We start from the raw sequence: 19556 nt of genomic DNA, 5'->3' as shown, positions 1-19556 counted from the left end.
AGCGTTAGACGATCTTGCTGGGAGTGGGGGGGGGGACGGGGTGTTGACTCTCGGCTCAGTGTCGAGGGATTCCATTGTGAGTTTTGAATGCTGCTCTTGAATTTGAGATGTAACTTTAGATAGGTGCAACGTTAAAGTAGGGCTCCATTCACACGACCGTGTCCGTTTTGCGGTCAGCAATCCGCAGTTCCGCAAATTATGGTTGCTGTCCATGTGCCATCCCACCCTTATAGAAAGACTGACAAGAATAGGACGTGTTCTATAGTTTGCGGAACGGCCGCACAGATGAAAAAAAAAAATGCAGATCGGACGCCGACCCAAAATATGTGTTGTGTGAATGTAGCCTAAAGCAAAGATGACCTTTTTATATAGAGTTAACCTGTAAAATGCTGGTCCTGAGGGGGACCTCGGCTGCTCTAAGCAGATAGCTGATGTGTAGGGTCAGGCTTCTTCAATCATATGCATTTCATAGGGCAGAGGTTTATAGTGTGGCGCGCCCCCTGCATGCGTTGGATTTACCGTACCCTCCTCTCTCTTTGCAGATGGCCCACCCATCGTCACCCATTACGACATCTCCGACACAAACTCGGACCCAGAAGTGTTGAACGTTGACAACATGCTGGCCGCCACAGTTGTCAAGGAACATAATAGTTCTGTGTCCAAGCAGGAGCCCCTGGCATCATGGCGCACAAGGGGACTACTTGAAGAGCTCAATGCTGATTCTGGTACATCCGCCTGCCTTTTTTTTTTTTTTCTGGTTTTGCTTAAAGGGAACCCGTCATCAACTTCATGCCGCCCATACTAACGGCAGAATAAAGTAGAGACACAGGCGAGTTGATTTCAGCGGTCTGTCATTTATAAGTTAAAAGTAAGTGGTTGTCGAGAACCAACACAATCATTGCAGACCGGGCCTGGAGAAGAGTCCCGGCCACCTGAGAAGAGTCCTGGTTATTCATGAAGTCCTGCTCTCCCTGCCCACCTGCTGATGACTGACCGTCTTCTACCTAGTTTTCTCCCTCTCTCTCTAAGAGAGAACTGCCAATCATCAGCAGATGGACGAGGAGAGCAGGAGATTATAATAACCAGGACTCTTCTCAGGTAGATTCTTTTCCAGGCCCGGGCTGCAATGATTATGATGCTGGTTCTCAGCAACCACTTACTTTTAGCTCATGAGTGACACACGGCTGACATCAGCATTTCTGTCACTATTGTATGCTTCCCTCAGTGAGGTCAGCATAAAGTTGATGACAGGTTCCCTTTAAACTGTTGAAAGGCATTTTTCCTAATGGGACATATGGCTGTCAGAGACAGGGCCACCAATTGGTGAGGGAAGGTGGGCCCACATTGTTTAGTAGTGATCATGGCTACCTTATTCTAAACAGGAGCTGTCCAGAAGGTGGGACCCATTTAAGGTCCAATTAAAGTTGGGGTATCAATTAACTAAAAAATAAAAATAAAAAATAAAAATATACAATACAGACCAAAAGTTTGGACACACTTTCTCATTCAAAGAGTTTTCTTTATTTTCATGACTATGAAAATTGTAGATTTCCACTGAAGGCATCAAAACTATGAATTAACACATGTGGAATTATATACATAACAAACAAGCGTGAAACAACTGAAAATATGTCATATTCTAGGTTCTTCAAAGTAGCCACCTTTTGCTTTGATTACTGCTTTGCACACTCTTGGCATTCTCTTGATGAGCTTCAAGAGGTAGTCACCTGAAATGGTCTTCCAACAGCCTTGAAGGAGTTCCCAGAGATGCTTAGCACTTGTTGGCCCTTTTGCCTTCACTCTGCGGTCCAGCTCACCCCAAACCATCTCGATTGGGTTCAGGTCCGGTGACTGTGGAGGCCAGGTCATCTGGCGCAGCACCCCATCACTCTCCTTCATGGTCAAATAGCCCTTACACAGCCTGGAGGTGTGTTTGGGGTCATTGTCCTGTTGAAAAATAAATGATGGTCCAACTAAACGCAAACCGGATGGAATAGCATGCCGCTGCAAGATGCTGTGGTAGCCATGCTGGTTCAGTATGCCTTCAATTTTGAATAAATCCCCAACAGTGTCACCAGCAAAGCACCCCCACACCATCACACCTCCTCCTCCATGCTTCACGATGGGAACCAGGCATGTAGAGTCCATCCGTTCACCATTTCTGCGTCGCACAGAGACACGGTGGTTGGAACCAAAGATCTCAAATTTGGACTCATCAGACCAAAGCACAGATTTCCACTGGTCTAATGTCCATTCCTTGTGTTCTTTAGCCCAAACAAGTCTCTTCTGCTTGTTGCCTGTCCTTAGCAGTGGTTTCCTAGCAGATATTCTACCATGAAGGCCTGATTCACACAGTCTCCTCTTAACAGTTGTTCTAGAGATGTGTCTGCTGCTAGAACTCTGTGTGGCATTGACCTGGTCTCTAATCTGAGCTGCTGTTAACCTGCGATTTCTGAGGCTGGTGACTCGGATGAACTTATCCTCCGCAGCAGAGGTGACTCTTGGTCTTCCTTTTCTGGGGCGGTCCGCATGTGAGCCAGTTTCTTTGTAGCGCTTGATGGTTTTTGTGACTGCACTTTGGGACACTTTCAAAGTTTTCCCAATTTTTCGGACTAACTGACCTTCATTTCTTGAAGTAATGATGGCCACTCGTTTTTCTTTTACTTAGCTGCTTTTTTCTTGCCATAATACAAATTCTAACAGTCTATTCAGTAGGACTATCAGCTGTGTATCCACCTGACTTCTCCACAACCCAACTGATGGTCCCAACCCCATTTATAAGGCAAGAAATCCCACTTATTAAACCTGACAGGGCACACCTGTGAAGTGAAAACCATTTCAGGCTCTTGAAGCTCATCAAGAGAATGCAAAGAGTGTGCAAAGCAGTAATCAAAGCAAAAGGTGGCTACTTTGAAGAACCTAGAATATGACATTTTCAGTTGTTTCACACTTTTTTGTTATGTATATAATTCCACATGTGTTAATTCATAGTTTTGATGCCTTCAGTGTGAATCTACAATTTTCATGGTCATGAAAATAAAGAAAACACACACACACACACACACACACACACACACACACACACACTCTCCCACTAGAAATCATGGAGGGTCTGAAATTCACATTGTAGGTGCATTCCCACCTGAGTGACAGAATAAAAAAAAAAAAAATTCAGGAAATCACATTGTATGATTTTTAAAGAATGTATTTGTCTTGCACTGCTGAACATAAGCATTTGAACACCTGAGAAAATCAGTGTTAATATTTGGTCCAGAAGCCTTTGTTTGCAATTACAGAGGTCAAACGTTTCCTGTAGTTCTTGACCAGGTTTGCACACACTGCAACAGGGATTTCGGCCCACTCCTCCACACAGATCCTCCCCTAGATCTGTCAGGTTTCGGGGCTGTCGCTGAGCAACACAGTTTCTGCTCCCTCCAAAGATGTTCTATTGGGTTTAGGTCTGGAGACTGGCTAGGCCACTCCAGAGCCTTGATATGCTTCTTACGGAGCCACACCTTGGTTATCCTGGCTGTGTGCTTCGGGGCGTTGTCATGTTAGAAGACCCAGCCACGACCCATCTTCAATGCTCTGACTGAGGGAAGGAGGTTGTTGCTCAAAATCTCACAATAAATGACCCCATTCATCCTCTCCTTAATACGGTGCAGTCGTCCTGTCCCCTTCGCAGAAAAGCACCCCCAAAGCATGATGTTACCACCCCCATGCTTCACAGTAGGGATGGTCTTCTTGGGATGCAACTCATCCTTCTTTTTCCTCCAAACACAACAAGTGAAGTCTAGACCAAAAAGTTCTACTTTGGTCTCATCTGACCACATGGCTTTCTCCCATACCTCCTCTGGATCATCCAGATGGTCATTGGCAAACTTCAGATGGGCATGGACATGTGATGACTTGAGCAGGGCAACCTTCTGTGCAATGCATCATTTGAAACCATGACAGCGTAGTGTTCTACCGACAGTGACCTTTGAAACTGTGGTCCCAGCTCTCTTCATGTCATTGACCAGCTCCTCCCTTGTAGTCCTGGTCTGATTCCTCTCCTTTCTTTATCATCAGAGATACCCCACGAGGTGAGATCTTGCATGGAGCCCCAGTCCGAGGGAGACTGACAGTCGTCTTTAGCCTCTTCCATTTTCTAACAATTGCTCCAACAGTTGATCTATTTTCACCAAGCTGCTTGGCAATTGCCCCGTAGCCCTTTCCAGCCTTGTGGAGGTCCACAATTTTCTCTCTAATGTCTTTTGACAGCTCTTTGGTCTTGCCCATGGTAGTAGTTGGCGTCTGACTGACTGTGGGATGGACAGGTATCTTTAAAGACCTCAGACAGGTGCTACTAAGTTAGATTAATGAATGGAGTAGAGGTTGACTTTTTAAAGGCACAGTAACAGGTTTTTGAGAGCCAGAATTCTTGCTGTTTCTCAGGTGTTCAAATACTTATGTTCAGTCTGGGAAAACAGGTATTTTCCTCCCAGCATGTGCTGCTGGGCTGATTTACAGCCAGGTGAGGTCAAATACCGGACCGGATTTTAAGTGCCGGTCCGGGTTTTGGCAGCACCTGGCTGTCCTTAAATAGGCAGCTGGGCTCAGAAGCCATGTCTCTGTGTTGGGATCTGGGAGCCTTGTGTCTGGATGAAGGCTTGCTACCTGTTTGGTGTAAAAACAGGTTGGTGCTGCTATGCTCAAGGACACTTTGAGGCAGAATTGCCGCATGGTGTGAAATGCCACCAACACCGCAAGGTGAATTTTTTATGACTGGTTGTTTTGTCACTTGCCTAAAGTGTGAATAAAACACTGAACTGTTTGATCCCAAAAACTTGTTGTTGCCTCTATACTGCGTCCGCTAATCCTGTCTACCAGAGTGAGTCCCCACAATTGGTGGAGGATGCGGACAAGATCAGTGAGGCTGGCGTGAACGCCAATATTTTTGGTTTCTGCATTTTTCCGGCACGGTTGTATGTCGTACATTAAACCAGCTGTATTACAACCAGTGCCCCACGACAAAATGGAGGCTGTTGTGAAGGCCCTCATGGAGGCTAATCTGCAGCAGCGAGAGACAAACCTGCAATAACGCGAGGCTAATTCGCAGCAGGAGACTAAACAGTTGCTGCTACAACACGTGATGGCTCTGCAGACAGCAGGAGCAACCCCGAGCGTCCACAATGCCCGGAAAACAGTACGTGCCGCGATTCCTAAGATGACCCCTGCAGACAACATCAAAACCTACCTGGCGATGTATGAGAAAGTGGCCATCAGGGAAAAGCTAACCCATGACCAGTGGGCTAATGTCGTTGCTCCATTCCTGGCATCCGATTCCCAGAGGGTGTATTTCGACTTGCAGGACGATCAAGCGGCCAACTGCCAGAAAGTCAAGGGTGAGATTCTGGCAAGACTAAGGGTGAATGTGTTGGTCCAGGCCCAGCGGGTGCATCAGTGGGGTACAACCTGGCTAAGCCTGCAAGACCCCAGTATTATACTTACTTAACCTCTTGCAAAAATGGCTACAGCCTGACGTGCTGGGTCTCACTGCTATGCTGGATCGTCTGTTAGCCAATATGTTCTGGAGGGCTTTGACATACCCTCTCCAGCACTGGATCGGTCAGGTGTCTCCTGGCAATGCCCTTGAGATGGTGGACCTGGTGGAACGCTATGAAGCTACCAGGAATCTAAAGGAGGATTCGGGAGGGAGGGGCGTTGGCAAACCCCGGAAATCTCCACCCCAGGCCCGGAGATTTGAGCCGATAAAACCCGCTAGGGATGTACCCATGGCGGACCTGGCTCAGATAGTCTTCTGGTGATGTCAGGAGCCTGGCCATGTGAGGGCTGACTGTCCCCATCGGGTTGAGCCCATGGATACTAACTATGGCTACCGTCAGTCGCTATATGCCAGGAGGCTGTGTGCAACACGTACCCCTGAGTCTCTAGATCACTTGTGCGAGGTGGAAGTGGGAGACACTCCGGTGGAGGCTCTGCTGGACTCAGGGAGTCTGATGACCCTACTAAGGGCTACCATGGTGCGGTCCACTGAGTATACTGGCCGGAAAGTCGGGGTGATGTGCATCCACGAAAACTTAAAAGACTACCCCACCGTGTCTCCAACCACGGTGGCCAGTAGATGGACCCACGAGGTGGCTGTTGCCACAAATCTACATTATGAACTCATAATAGGGAGAGACTTCCCGGCACTGTGGCCTGCTATGAGAGTGACTGATACCCATGAGACAGGGGTAACCCTAGCAGAGTGGCCCGGCTCAGGGGGGAAACCAGAACCCTGGGAGCCTGAGACTGAAGGGCCGGTGGAAGAGGGGGAGACAACCCGCTAAGTGTGATGTTGAGAGACTTGGAGGACTTGCCGACGGGTCCTGAATTGGCAGACCTCAATATCTCCAGGGATAATTTTGGTACCGCCCAACATCGGGACCCAGCCCAATCCCGCGCCTGAGAAAATGTGTTAATAGTAGATAGTGAACCACAACAACCTGGGGCAGAGTCAGTGTTTTCCCCGTTTTGTGGTTCATCAGGATATGTTGTATTGGGTAAACCAGCTAGGGGGTGAGCCTATTGAACAGTTGGTGGTCCCCTAGGCTTATCGCAAGCTTGTGTTAGATCTAGCCCACCAACACGTTCTCGGGGGTGACCTGGAGCTTCAGAAAATTTAGGATCGTATTCTACGGCGGTTTTACTGGCCCAGCATATTCAAAGAAGTGGAAAAGTTTTGTAAGTCTTGTCCGACCTGCCAGATAACTAGCCCCCAGCCACATTTCCGTAGTCCCCTAGTACCTCTCCCGATTATCGAAGTACCGTTTGACCGAATAGCTATGGACCTCATAGGCCCAGTACCAAAATCCACCCGAGGGCATCAACACATCTTGGTCATTCTATACTACGCTACTCGGTACCCGGAGGCAGTGCCACTGCGACATACTAAGGCAAAACTCGTAGCAAAGGAGTTAATGGAGATGTTTTCCTGAGTAGGACTTCCTAAAGAGGTTCTGACCGACCGAGGGACCCCTTTTATGTCCAAGGTGATGAGGGAACTCTGTAAGTTGCTGCATATAAAACTACGGACGTCTGTTTACCATCCGCAAAAGGACGGTCTGGTAGAACGGTTTAACCAAACATTAAAAAATATGTTGAAAAAGGTAGCGTCTAAAGATAAGGACTGGGACCTCCTTCTGCCCTTTCTCATGTTCGCAGTGCGAGAGGTACCCCAGGCCTCTACAGGGTTCTCACCCTTCGATCTGCTATATGGCAGACACCCTCGCAGTCTCTTGGACGTGGCCAAAGAGGCATGGGGACAACAACCCACTCCACATAAGTGTCATTGAGTACGTTACCCAGATGCAAGATCGGATAGAGACAGTGTTGCCTCTTGTTAGGGAGCATATCGAGGCAGCACAGCGAGCCCAGAGTCGGGTCTATAATCGGCAGGCTCAGGTCCAGATCTTTAACCCGGGTGATCGGGTTTTGGTTCTAGTGCCAACCATGGACAGTAAGTTCCTGGCTAGGTGGCAGGGGCCCTACAAGGTATTCGAGAAAATTGGAGATGTAAATTACAAGGTACACCAGCCAGGGCGGCGAAAGCCGGAGCAGGTTTACCATGTGAATTTACCTAAACCGTGGAAAGTTAGGGAAACCTGTACAGAAGACAGCCGGGTTTTCTAGGAGAAGAGGTACCAGCCCCTCTGTCTGATGCAACAGAGGCGGCTGCCACAGTAAAAATTGCTGACAGCCTCTCATTTAAACAGACTCAGGAGACCATTGAGTTTGTTAGTTGGAACACGGATGTGTTCTCGGACCTCCCTGGACGCACTTCTATAATCCAGCATGACATTGTCACTGAGCCTCAGGCAAAAGTCTGATTAAAACCATACTGGGTACCCGAGGCGACAAGCCATATCGGAGGAGGTACAGCTAATGTTGCAGCTAGACGTCATTTAGGAGTCAAAAAGTGGGCCAGTCCTATAGTATTGATACCCAAGCCGGACGGGACGTTGCGGTTTTGTAACGACTTTCGAAAACTTAACGAGGTTTCCAAGTTCGATGCGTATCCCATGCCCCGGGTGGATGAGCTCATCAAGAGGTTAGGACAAGCCCGGTATGTTTCTGTTTTGGACCTGTTTTTGGGTACTGGCAGGTGCCCTTTACGGAGGCTGCCAAAGAGAAAACTGCCTTCATCATGCCTGAAGGGCTGTATCAATATAAGGTCTTATCCTTTAGTCTGCATGGCGCCCCCACCACTTTTCAGCAACTAATAGACATTGTGCTTCGTCCACATCGTCTGTACGCTTCGGCTTACCTGGAAGAAACGGTCATCCACATTACCGACTAGGAAAGTCACCTACCCAAAGTGCAGGCTGTAGTGGACTCCCTTCGGAAAGCTGGCCTAACCGCTAACCCAAAAAAATGTGCGATAGGGTTAGAAGAGACTAAGTTCCTAGGGTATGTCATTGGGTGCTGAGTCATCAAACCCCAAGTGAACAAAATAGAGGCGATACGAAATTGGCCCCGACCTGTCACCACTAGGCAAATAAACTAATTCCTGGGAATGGTGGGCTATTACATGAGGTTTGTTCCCTACTTTGCTACTCTAGTGGCGCCCTTGACAGGACTCTTGAAGGGACACAAGTCAACGATGGTTGACGGGGAGGAGCATCCTGTTGTCTTCCTCAGCCGTAAGCTCACCCCGACCGAGACCCGGTATAGTATAGTGGAGAGAGAGTGCCTGGCCATCAAGTTGCCAGTAGAATCTCTCTGCTATTATTTATTGGGGAGAAAATTCCGCCTGGTGACTGACCACTTCTTAAGTGGATGAACCAGACCAAGGACAGAAATGCCTGAGTCAAACTTTAAGTTTTCGGTGGAACACAGGGCAGGCCAGTTACAGGTAAACGTGGATGCCCTGTCCCGGGTACACTGTCTGACGTGTGTTCACCCCCTCAGGGTTGAACAAAAGGTGTGGGGGGGTGTATGTCACACAGTGAGAGGTTTGGTCTGGGAAAAAAGGTATTTTTTTTGTCCCAGTATGTGCTGCTGGCCTGATTTACAGCCAGGTGAGGTCAAATATCGGACCGGGTTTTAAGTGCCGGTCCGGGTTTTGGCAGCACCTGGCTGTCCTTAAATAGGAAGTTGGGCTCCGAAGCCATGTCTGTTTTGGGATTTGGGAGCCTTGTGTCTGGATGAAGGCTTGCTACTTGTTTGGTGTGAAAACAGGTTGGTGCTGCTATGCTCAAGGACTCTGAGGCAGAATTGCTGCATGGTGTAAATTACCACCAACACCGCAAGGTGACTTTTCGTTTGAATATGACTGCTTGTTTTGTCACTTGCCTAAAGTGTGAATAAAACACTGAACTGTTTTATCCAGAGAACTTGTTGTTGCCTCTATACTGCGTCCGCTAATCCTGTCTACAAAGTATTCATATTCAAACAGTCACCTTGCGGTGTTGGTAGTAATTCACACCATGCGGCAATTCTGCCTCAGAGTCCTTGACCATATAATCACCAACCTGTTTTCACGGCAAACAGGTAGCAAGCCTTAATCTAGACACCAGGCTCCCAGATCCCAACACAGAGACCTCGCTTCTGAGCCCAGCTGCCTATTTAAGGAAAGCCCAGTGCTGCCATAACCCGGTCCGGCACTTAAATTCCGGTCCGCTATTTGACCTCACCTGGCTGTAAATCAGCCCAGCAGCACATGCTGGGAGGAAAATACCTGTTTTCCCAGACCAAACCTCTCACTGTATCACAATACCTATTATATACAGTGACTCACAGGTGACGTCTTCTCTGATTTGTAGATGTTTCCTCATTTTCTCTATTTGGCCCGGACCGCCATGATGACTTCTTCCAGCCAAATCTTTTTGCTGCCAAGTTTTCCACACAGACATCTTAGGTTCCTCACTTTTCCATAATCTTCCCCACCTTCTCAACACAAGCTTACTATCCTGGTGTCCCCACAGTGTCTTTCTGCTTCTATTCCCAATACTGTGCCTGCTCTGCACCCCAATTACTAATCTGCTATCCAGAAATAATGGTGCCGTACCACAGTTCACCTAAAAATACTGCACAGAGTGTCTCCTTCAGTAATACTACACAGTGCTCTCAAAGTGGTCTCAAAAATAAATGTGCACGGCAAATAGTGTCCCTGACAGTAATAGTGCTGCAAACAGTGTCCCCGCAAAATAATTGTGCCAGTGTCCCCCCTAGTAATAGTGCTTCCAAAAGTCCCACCAGCAGTGGTAATCCTCTGAGTGCCCTCATTAGTAATAGTACCCCCAGTAGTAGTAATGTTCTCCATTATGTGCCCAATAATAATGCTGCCAGTAATAATTATGTTTCCTGTAGTCCCCCAGTAGTAATAAAGCCACCTTGTGGTTCCTGTAGTAGTAGTGATAAAGCCTACTATAGTGCCCTTAGTAGTATGAAACACTGATAAAGCCCCCACAGTACCCCCAGTAGTAACCCACCAAAGTGCCCTCAGCTGTAGTAATGGCTCCAGAATGCCCACCATAGTGCACTCCTAGAAGTCATTATACACTCCCTATAGTCCCTCCCAGTAATACAGCCCTGCACAGTGCCCTCGGTAGTAATAAACCCACCAGTGCTCGTCCAGTAGCAATAATACCCTCCCTATAATCTATCCCAGTAATAATACAGCCCCTAAGGAGTAATATTACCTCTATTATGGGTGTTAGATTGTGGGTCTTTGTATGTACTGGGCTCATAAAACAGAGCCCGCAGTGTGCTATACCAAGGTGTGCTCCTGATATTAATGACTAGGTCATTAATATTTGATCGGTGTGGGTCAGACACCCCGCACCCCCATGATCAGCTGTGCCCCCAGCCCCTGGTGCTTGAACTAGCACTTTGAATGGAGCAAGAAGCGCAGCGCCATTCAGTGGCCGTGCCCCGGGTTACTGCAGCCCCACTTCAATTCATTCTTCTTCTTCTCATTATTATTATTTATTTTAAAGCGCCATTAATTCCTTGGCGCTGTACATCCAGCCGGGGTCACAGAAATAAAAAATCACAGTAAACAAAAAAATATTAACAGACTGGTACAGAGGGGTAGAGGACCCTGCTCGCAAGAGCTTACAATCTATAATGGAACCTAAGCTGCAGTAACTGGGCACCGCCACTGTCAACAGAGCTGTGCTTCCTGCTCCATTCAAAGTGCTAGCTCCAACACCAGAGCTGATCGTGGGGCCCAAGGATGTCGTCAATATCAGGAGCCTGGAAAACCCCTTTAAGTAGTGAAGTCCTGGCAGCAACTTTCAGCACTCCAGCTGCTATGAATCTACAACTTCCAGCAGGCAAACATGCTCTGCTGTTCTCACAACTCCCATAGAAGTGAAAGGAGCATTCTGGGAATTGTAGTTTCAAAACAGCTGGAGTGCCGGAGGTTGCTGATCCTTGACCTAGATGTTTCCTATTACATTGTCTGCAGATATTGGTGGACTCACGGGTGGAAAGAAGCTCTTGGCGCAGGACATTTTCTTACTTGTTTTTCATGTTTAGGATAAAATCTTCTATGAATGCTCCTTGGCTGTCAGGATACATATTTTCTTCATTTTTTTTTTTTTTCTTTTTCTCTGCAGGTCATTTAGATCCAGGGCTGCCATCTTGTGATAAATTACCCCCCAGCAATGCGCAGAAAAAAGACGAAATTAACATTGCATCTTCCGGCAGCGAGGTGGAGATTGTGGGGGTGCAGGAACATGCCAGGTACGTCCACTACTACATACAGTAAACCTGAGGGTGAGAAGTGGAGATTGTGGGTGTGCAGGAACATGCCAGGTACGTCCACTACTACATGTAGTAAACCTGAGGGTGAGAAGTGGGGGGTGCAGGAACATGCCAGGTACGTCCATTACTACATGCAGTAAACCTGAGGGTGGGAAGTGGAGATTGTGGGGGTGCAGGAACATGCCAGGTACGTCCACTACTACATGCAGTAAACCTGAGGGTGAGAAGTGGAGATTGTGGGGGTGCAGGAACATGCCAGGTACGTCCACTACTACATACAGTAAACCTGAGGGTGAGAAGTGGAGATTGTGGGGGTGCAGGAACATGCCAGGTACGTCCACTACTACATACAGTAAACCTGAGGGTGAGAAGTGGAGATTATGGGGGTGCAGGAACATGCCAGGTACGTCCACTACTACATGCAGTAAACCTGAGGGTGAGAAGTGGAGATTATGGGGGTGCAGGAACATGCCAGGTACGTCCACTACTACATGCAGTAAACCTGAGGGTGAGAAGTGGAGATTATGGGGGTGCAGGAACATGCCAGGTACGTCCACTACTACATACAGTAAACCTGAGGGTGAGAAGTGGAGATTATGGGGGTGCAGGAACATGCCAGGTACGTCCACTACTACATGTAGTAAACCTGAGGGTGAGAAGTGGGGGGTGCAGGAACATGCCAGGTACGTCCACTACTACATGCAGTAAACCTGAGATTGAGAAGTGGAGATTATGGGGGTGCAGGAACATGCCAGGTACGTCCACTACTACATGCAGTAAACCTGAGGGTGAGAAGTGGAGATTGTGGGGGTGCAGGAACATGCCAGGTACGTCCTCTACTACATACAGTAAACCTGAGGGTGAGAAGTGGAGATTGTGGGGGTGTGCAGGAACATGCCAGGTACGTCCACTACTACATGCAGTAAACCTGAGGGTGAGAAGTGGAGATTGTGGGGGTGCAGGAACATGCCAGGTACGTCCTCTACTACATACAGTAAACCTGAGGGTGAGAAGTGGAGATTGTGGGGGTGTGCAGGAACATGCCAGGTACGTCCTCTACTACATACAGTAAACCTGAGGGTGAGAAGTGGAGATTGTGGGGGTGCAGGAACATGCCAGGTACGTCCTCTACTACATGCAGTAAACCTGAGGGTGAGAAGTGGGGGTGTGCAGGAACATGCCAGGTACGTCCACTACTACATACAGTAAACCTGAGGGTGAGAAGTGGAGATTGTGGGGGTGTGCAGGAACATGCCAGGTACGTCCTCTACTACATACAGTAAACCTGAGGGTGAGAAGTGGAGATTGTGGGGGTGTGCAGGAACATGCCAGGTACGTCCATTACTACATGCAGTAAACCTGAGATTGAGAAGTGGAGATTGTGGGGGTGCAGGAACATGCCAGGTACGTCCACTACTACTTGCAGTAAACCTGAGGGTGAGAAGTGGAGATTATGGGGGTGCAGGAACATGCCAGGTACGTCCTCTACTACATACAGTAAACCTGAGGGTGAGAAGTGGAGATTATGGGGGTGCAGGAACATGCCAGGTACGTCCTCTACTACATACAGTAAACCTGCAGGGGAGAAGTGGAGATTGTGGGGGTGCAGGAACATGCCAGATACCTTTGTTACTACATACAGTAAACCTGTGGGTGATCCTTCACCTTCCTTGAATGATGTACTGTAGATGCTGAGGGTGAAGCATGGCCATAAGCATTACAGTTTAGTCTTCAGATCCTGCTGATAGATGTTAATGGAGGGCAGCCCTTTAAACAAAAGCCACCTGATTGGGCAACTACTTGAATTTTCCTTTACACAAATTTTTGATAAATGTCCTCCATAGTGTTATAAGATGTTTGCCTGCTTTAGCCACCACCAGGGGGGGCTAACTGCATACGGATTTATTGTTGGGTTCAATGTATATGCCTGGCAAGAGAGAGCCCCATTAGCTCTTTATGTCCGCTCCTCCCTTCGTAACGCTGCCATTTTTCTGCCATCCTTGCAGGTTTGTCCACCCCCGGGGGGGAGTCATACAGAGTGTGTCTTCCTGGAAGCATGCCGCCGGCTCTCAGTATCACAGCTCACACCAAACTCCATCATGGACAAGCGTCAACACCCAGCAGAACTGGACTTCACCCCCAGAAGTAGTTGACCTAACGCTGGACGAGGATTCGAGGCGCAAATACTTACTGTAACATTGACTCCTCCCTGTTTTGTGTCCTCCCCTCTTCCCCGTGGCACAACCGTCACTCTCTTCCCAGAGGCCCGGGACACGTCTCTTGGAAGGTATCCTGAATTAACCTATGGGTAATTTTATTTTATCATTCATCACGCAGCCAGCCAAATTGCCTGCTGCCACCCCTCCCCTCCATCCTTCCCATTGAGATGCCTATGCTCAAAAAAAAAAAAAAAAAAAAAAGAGATAAAGCACTTTCCATGTTTTTTTTTTCCTCCCTGCCCCCACTTTCCTTTTTTTGTGCTTAGATAATTTAATTGCTTTGGTTAAAAAAAAAAAATGAAAAAAATGTAATATATGCAGAAATATTTATAATGTATCTTTAGATAAGGACTCGGCACGTACACTGAGCATTTACGGGGTATGTACAGGAATCGGAGGCAGCCATCTTGTATGGGCGGAGTCAGTAGCCATCAGCACCGCTGTCTGCCAGTTCAGCGATGTTTCAGAGATGCCCCTGGCTGTCACTAGAGACTGGATAATTGATAGGCTGGATATTGCTCCGATTAAAATGGCCGCCGCCATGACAGATACTGTATGCTCTAGTCATGTGACTTCACATGATGTATGGAACCTGTAGCTTGAAGTAAGTCACAAGCACATACATTGTCGCCTCCTGCAGGCTCAACCACTATGGCCAGGACTCGGCGCCGATCCCACTGCTGATACTCTTACATACAGCCCCTTTGGAGGAGTCTATGAAGGGTAAATGTGGTCTTACTGGAATAGCTGTTCCCTAATTTGTTTTACTGGCAGCGCTTATGTTGGGGGCTGCAGACAGTAGTCTGATGTGTGACATCCTGGATGCCTTTCTGAGTATGTATCTCAGTATATAGACTGACATGTATGTCCACCCCTTCTCACCATTATACAGTTTATATATAGATATAATTTACATATAAAATGGGGTAATTTACATCACTTATCCTCTACTTGCTGTATTATACTCCAGAGCTGCACTCACTATTCTGCTGGTGTAGTCACTGTGTACATACATTACTTATCCTGTACTGATCCTGAGTTATATCCTGTATTATACTCCAGAGCTGCACTCACTATTCTGCTGGTGGAGTCGCTGTGTACATACATTACTTATCCTGTACTGATCCTAAGTTACATCCTGTATTATACTCCAGAGCTGCACTCACTACTCTGCTGGTGGAGTCACTGTGTACATACATTACATTATCCTGTACTGATCCAGAGTTACATCCTGTAATATACCCCAGAGCTGCACTTACTATTCTGCTGGTGGAGTCACTGTGTACATACATTACATTACTTATCCTGTACTGATCCTGAGTTACATCCTGTATTATATTCCAGAGCTGCACTCACTATTCTGCTGGTTGAGTCACTGTGTACATACATTATATTACTTATCCTGTACTGATCCTAAGTTACATTCTGTATTATACCCCAGAGCTGCACTCACTATTCTGCTGGTGTAGTAACTGTGTACATACATTACTTACTCTGGACTGATCCTGAGTTACATCCTATATTATACACCAGAGCTGCACTCGCTATTCGGCTGGTGGAGTCACTGTGTACATACATTACTTATCCTGTACTGATCCTGAGTTACATCCTGTATTGTACTCCAGAGCTGCACTCACTATTCTGCTGGTGAAGTTGCTATGTACAGGTGAAACTCAAAGTTTGAATATCGTGCAAAAGTCCATTTATTTCAGTAATACAAATTAAATGGAATTGCATTAATGCAGCATAAAATTAGAATATTGTGAAAAGGTTCAATATTTTAGGCTCAAAGTGTCACACTCTAGTCAGCTAATTAATCCATACCCCCTGAGCAAAGGGTGCCTCAAAATTGTGACTTTATGGCTTACAGCTTATGAAACCCCAATCATCCAAATTATAACAAATAAAGGCCTGAAATATCTCGCTTTGCATGTAATGAGTCTCATATGTTAGTTTTACCTTTTAAGTTGCATTACTGAAATAAATGAACTTTGTACCATATTCAAATTTTTCGAGTTTCACCTGTACATACACTACTTTTTTTTATCTTAAGTTGCATCCTGTATTATACTTCAGAGCTGCACTCACTATTCTACTGTGTACAAACTACATACATTACAATAAGCTCTATTTTACTTCAGAGCTATATTCACAGTTCTGTTACTAGGCACTGGAAGCTGTTGAACTTCACCAGGGGAATGCCCCTTTAACTTTCCCTACATCAAATGACCATACAGTGCCTGCTCCCCAAAATGCAGATCATCATTGTAAGCTCTGTGCAGACATGAACAGGGACTGCTGGGAGATTTCAGCTCTGAAGACTGTAGATTTGTGAAAGTTACTCTGGTGGACATACCCTTTAAATACAGACTCCTCATGGCTTCTTGGAGTATCGGTCAGCAGTCTATATACTGTGGTGTGTAATCAGGGAATCCCATTTAGACGCGGCAGAATTGGTTACGCTGGCAAGCGATGTGGTGACAAAGCCACCCCTCCCCCTGCAGCTGACACCAGATCTTACACCAGAAGAGATACAGTAATGGAGCCCAGGTATTAGGAGGTAACTGGGTTCTTAAAGGGGTTGTCCAGGATTACACAAATACGGCAGCTTTCTTCCAAAAACAGCGCCACTCCATCAGTGATTTTGTCCAATACATGGTTCTCTGCTTCTTGGGGCTGTAAGCATCGGGCCTGATTTCATCTGCAGGATTAGATAGAGGGGTTTATTCTGATACCTTGGATGTCAGGGGTTTTTGATCATCCCTTCACACCCCACTCTAGACCATACATACACCCGAGACATGAACCCCTGAGGCCCATCTGACTGGTCGTCATCTTGTCCTTAAATGAATCTTGGTGTAGTTGAGGGCAATTGCGTTTCCTTTATATCTTCCCTCTGTGCTAGTCATCAGACTATGGCAACCTAGTGCACCAGGAGGGAAGCTGGCGGACTATCACCTCAAGCCATAGCCAATGGGAGGAAGTGGTAGCCTGAAAAACGTACAACCTTGAGATCCTGTGACCGTTGGTTATCATACATGCAAGCCACGACTGCCGGCGGTTATAACTTCTCCAGATGTGTATGGGTAGGTTCACACATGGCTTAATCCGATCCGGCAGGCTGTTCCTCCAGAGAACAGCCTGCCTAAGTTAGCCGGATCCCGCCTAGCCGGATGCTGCCATTCACTGCTGGACCACCAGATCCCCAGCAAATCACATTATTGACAATGAGGTTCAGCAGTGAACACTTAGGTGGAATCTGGCAAACCCAGGCAGACTGTTCTCTGCTGGAACCTTTTCAACGCAAGTGTGAACTTACCTTGAGTTACCATCTGTGGAAGCAGGATATCTCCAAACATTGCATTCGTAAAAAAGAAAAACAAGGGGGTCTTAAAGAGGTTCAAGTTCCTCACCAGTTCTTTTTGCAGCAGAAAATGGTGGTCCACAACACCAAATGTGGTCTACAAGATTTTTCCCAAATGAGTGCCCCTTATTGGTGGAGCTCCAGTCCCAAATAAGTGCTCCTTATTGGTGGAGCTCCAGTCTCAAACGAGTGGTCCTTAATGGTGGAGCTCCAGTCCCAAATGAGTGCTCCTTATTGGTGGAGCTCTATTCTCAAATGAGTGCTCCTTATTGGTGGAGCTCCAGTAAGCTCAGCAGCCTGTTCAAACAGCTGATCAGCAGGGGTCCCAGGTATTGGACCCCCACCAATCAGATACTTATGACTTATCCAGAGGATCGGTTATCAGTATAGGGGTACAGCCACTCGGTCAGGTTTCTGCATGTAGTTTTGGAAGTCATAATCAGGAGTGGATCATAAAGAGAGAGGAACTATACAGGACAGGTATGACTTCTCTTTAATCTCTGCAATCTGTATAGTAAGTCATGCAGCGCCACCAGAGGGGAAATGAAGCGCTACCTGTTGAATTCAATGGGCTGTCCTTGTAATGCATGGACATGTTGGGTCCTCCAGAGTGAGGGAACCTTTGTAGCAGTTTTCTCTTCTGGCTGAGGGTCCTGAGTGGGGGACCTCCCCCATGTGTTAACTTTTGAGGCAACTTCTTTTTACATCGTAGATTTCTTCCATCGACCTTAATTATTTCTTATGCTCGGTGCAGGTAAGTCCAGACATTTCACTGGTCTACAACGCCAGTTCCACCATCTTTGTGCCTGCTCCTCGCCTCTTTTGCCCCCAAGTACCGTGGATTTAATAAACCACTGATGTCCAAGGGTAAAATGTCTGCTTCATACGCCAGCTCCGCTCATTGGGTCATATTGTTTCCCAGCCCTGGCACCGTGTTAGTGCTCGCCCGGTCCCCCATGGATGGACAGATTGCTTGTTAGGGCGCACTGAATGCGTGTATATACAGATGTGTTGGACAGTGTGTACAAGGAGGCTCCTCTGGGCCCGGCCCCTGTTTCTGTCTGGGGTTTTTTCCTTTCAGATTTTTACGTGTTTTCGTCGTCTCTTTATTTTTTTTCCTCCGTTTTATTTAAGACACTACTTTACTTTTTATTCATTTTAACAATTTCAGACGAGTTAACGCAATCACTGGATATTTGTTGGGGGGGGGGGGGGAGGGCACAAATATTGACATGTCTGACTTAGTTTTTGTTTTACCCTTCTATTTTAATATATATATATATATTATTTTTTTCATTGTATCCTTTTTAAAATGAACTTTGTTTTTTTAATTTATAAGGTCAATGCACAAGTGGCCATCGCTCACTTAAAGGGATTGTACGAAACGGAATTAGAAATATTCTGTGTTTTGTTTTTTCCAGAAAAAGAGCCACTGTTGTCCATCGGCCTTGTCTTGAGTTGGTATTGCAACTTATTGCTATTCAAATTAATGCTGCCGTGCTGCAATACCATACATGGCCGACAGTCAAGAGTGGCGCTGTTGGCAGCAAAATCAGATACTTTCCTTATCTTGTACAATCCCTTTAAATCCTACACTCAAGTTGACCTGTCTAGCTACACCTTATTGTCACTGCATATCTCCCAGGGGTGAAAGTACCCCAACTTTGCCCACTTAGGCTGGGTTCACACCTGAGCGTTTCTCAAACGCGCGTTTTTGTCGCGCGTTTTTATGCGCGTTTTTTGTAATAGTAAACGCGCGTTTGACGCGCGTTTGTGTGATTGACTGCAGTGTCCTATGGCCACCAACGCGCGTCAAAACGCCCCAAAGAAGCTCAAGTACTTGATTATGCGTCGGGCGTTTCTACAGCGCGATCGTACGCGCTGTAAAACGCCCAGGTGAGAACCATTCCCATAGGGAAGCATTGGTTTTCATGTGTTGAGCGTTTTACAGCGCGTTTGAACGCGCTGTAAAACGCTCAGGTGTGAACCCAGCCTTATAGCAATGTATGCACAGTATGGTGTCTGTGTTGTGTGTTGCCTTTCTTCCAACTTTAAGCGACATTGATAGTGCTGCCACCTTCCCCTTGATGGTTTCCAGTTCACACCATGGCTGCCTCCACTATCTAGTGCAGGGATCGGCAACCTTCGGCACGCTAGCTGCTGTGAAACTACTACTCCCAGCATGCACACGTACTTCACTGCTATAGTAACTCCCA

General features: G+C 47.0%; 1 protein-coding gene across 3 annotated transcripts in view; it reads left to right on the top strand.

Moving 5' to 3' along the window:
* The window catches only part of C1H18orf25 (chromosome 1 C18orf25 homolog), a 59562-nt gene extending 44570 nt beyond the window's left edge, over positions 1-14992 (top strand). For 2 of the 3 annotated variants that reach the window (XM_044276303.1, XM_044276304.1), the window contains exons 3-5: positions 543-725; positions 11610-11736; positions 13764-14992. In XM_044276303.1, the coding sequence (XP_044132238.1) occupies positions 543-725; positions 11610-11736; positions 13764-13953 (500 nt within the window). In that variant the 3' untranslated portion in view covers positions 13954-14992. The remainder of the gene's footprint in view (positions 1-542; positions 726-11609; positions 11737-13763) is intronic. The other variant, XM_044276306.1, reaches the window with a different exon arrangement.
* The last annotated feature ends 4564 nt before the right edge of the window (positions 14993-19556 follow it).

This window comes from Bufo gargarizans, chromosome 1, assembly GCF_014858855.1.
Source record: "Bufo gargarizans isolate SCDJY-AF-19 chromosome 1, ASM1485885v1, whole genome shotgun sequence".
Classification (NCBI taxonomy): domain Eukaryota; kingdom Metazoa; phylum Chordata; class Amphibia; order Anura; family Bufonidae; genus Bufo; species Bufo gargarizans.
The sequence above is the reverse complement of the archived record's forward strand: the minus strand, read 5'-3'. Positions and strand labels throughout refer to the sequence as shown.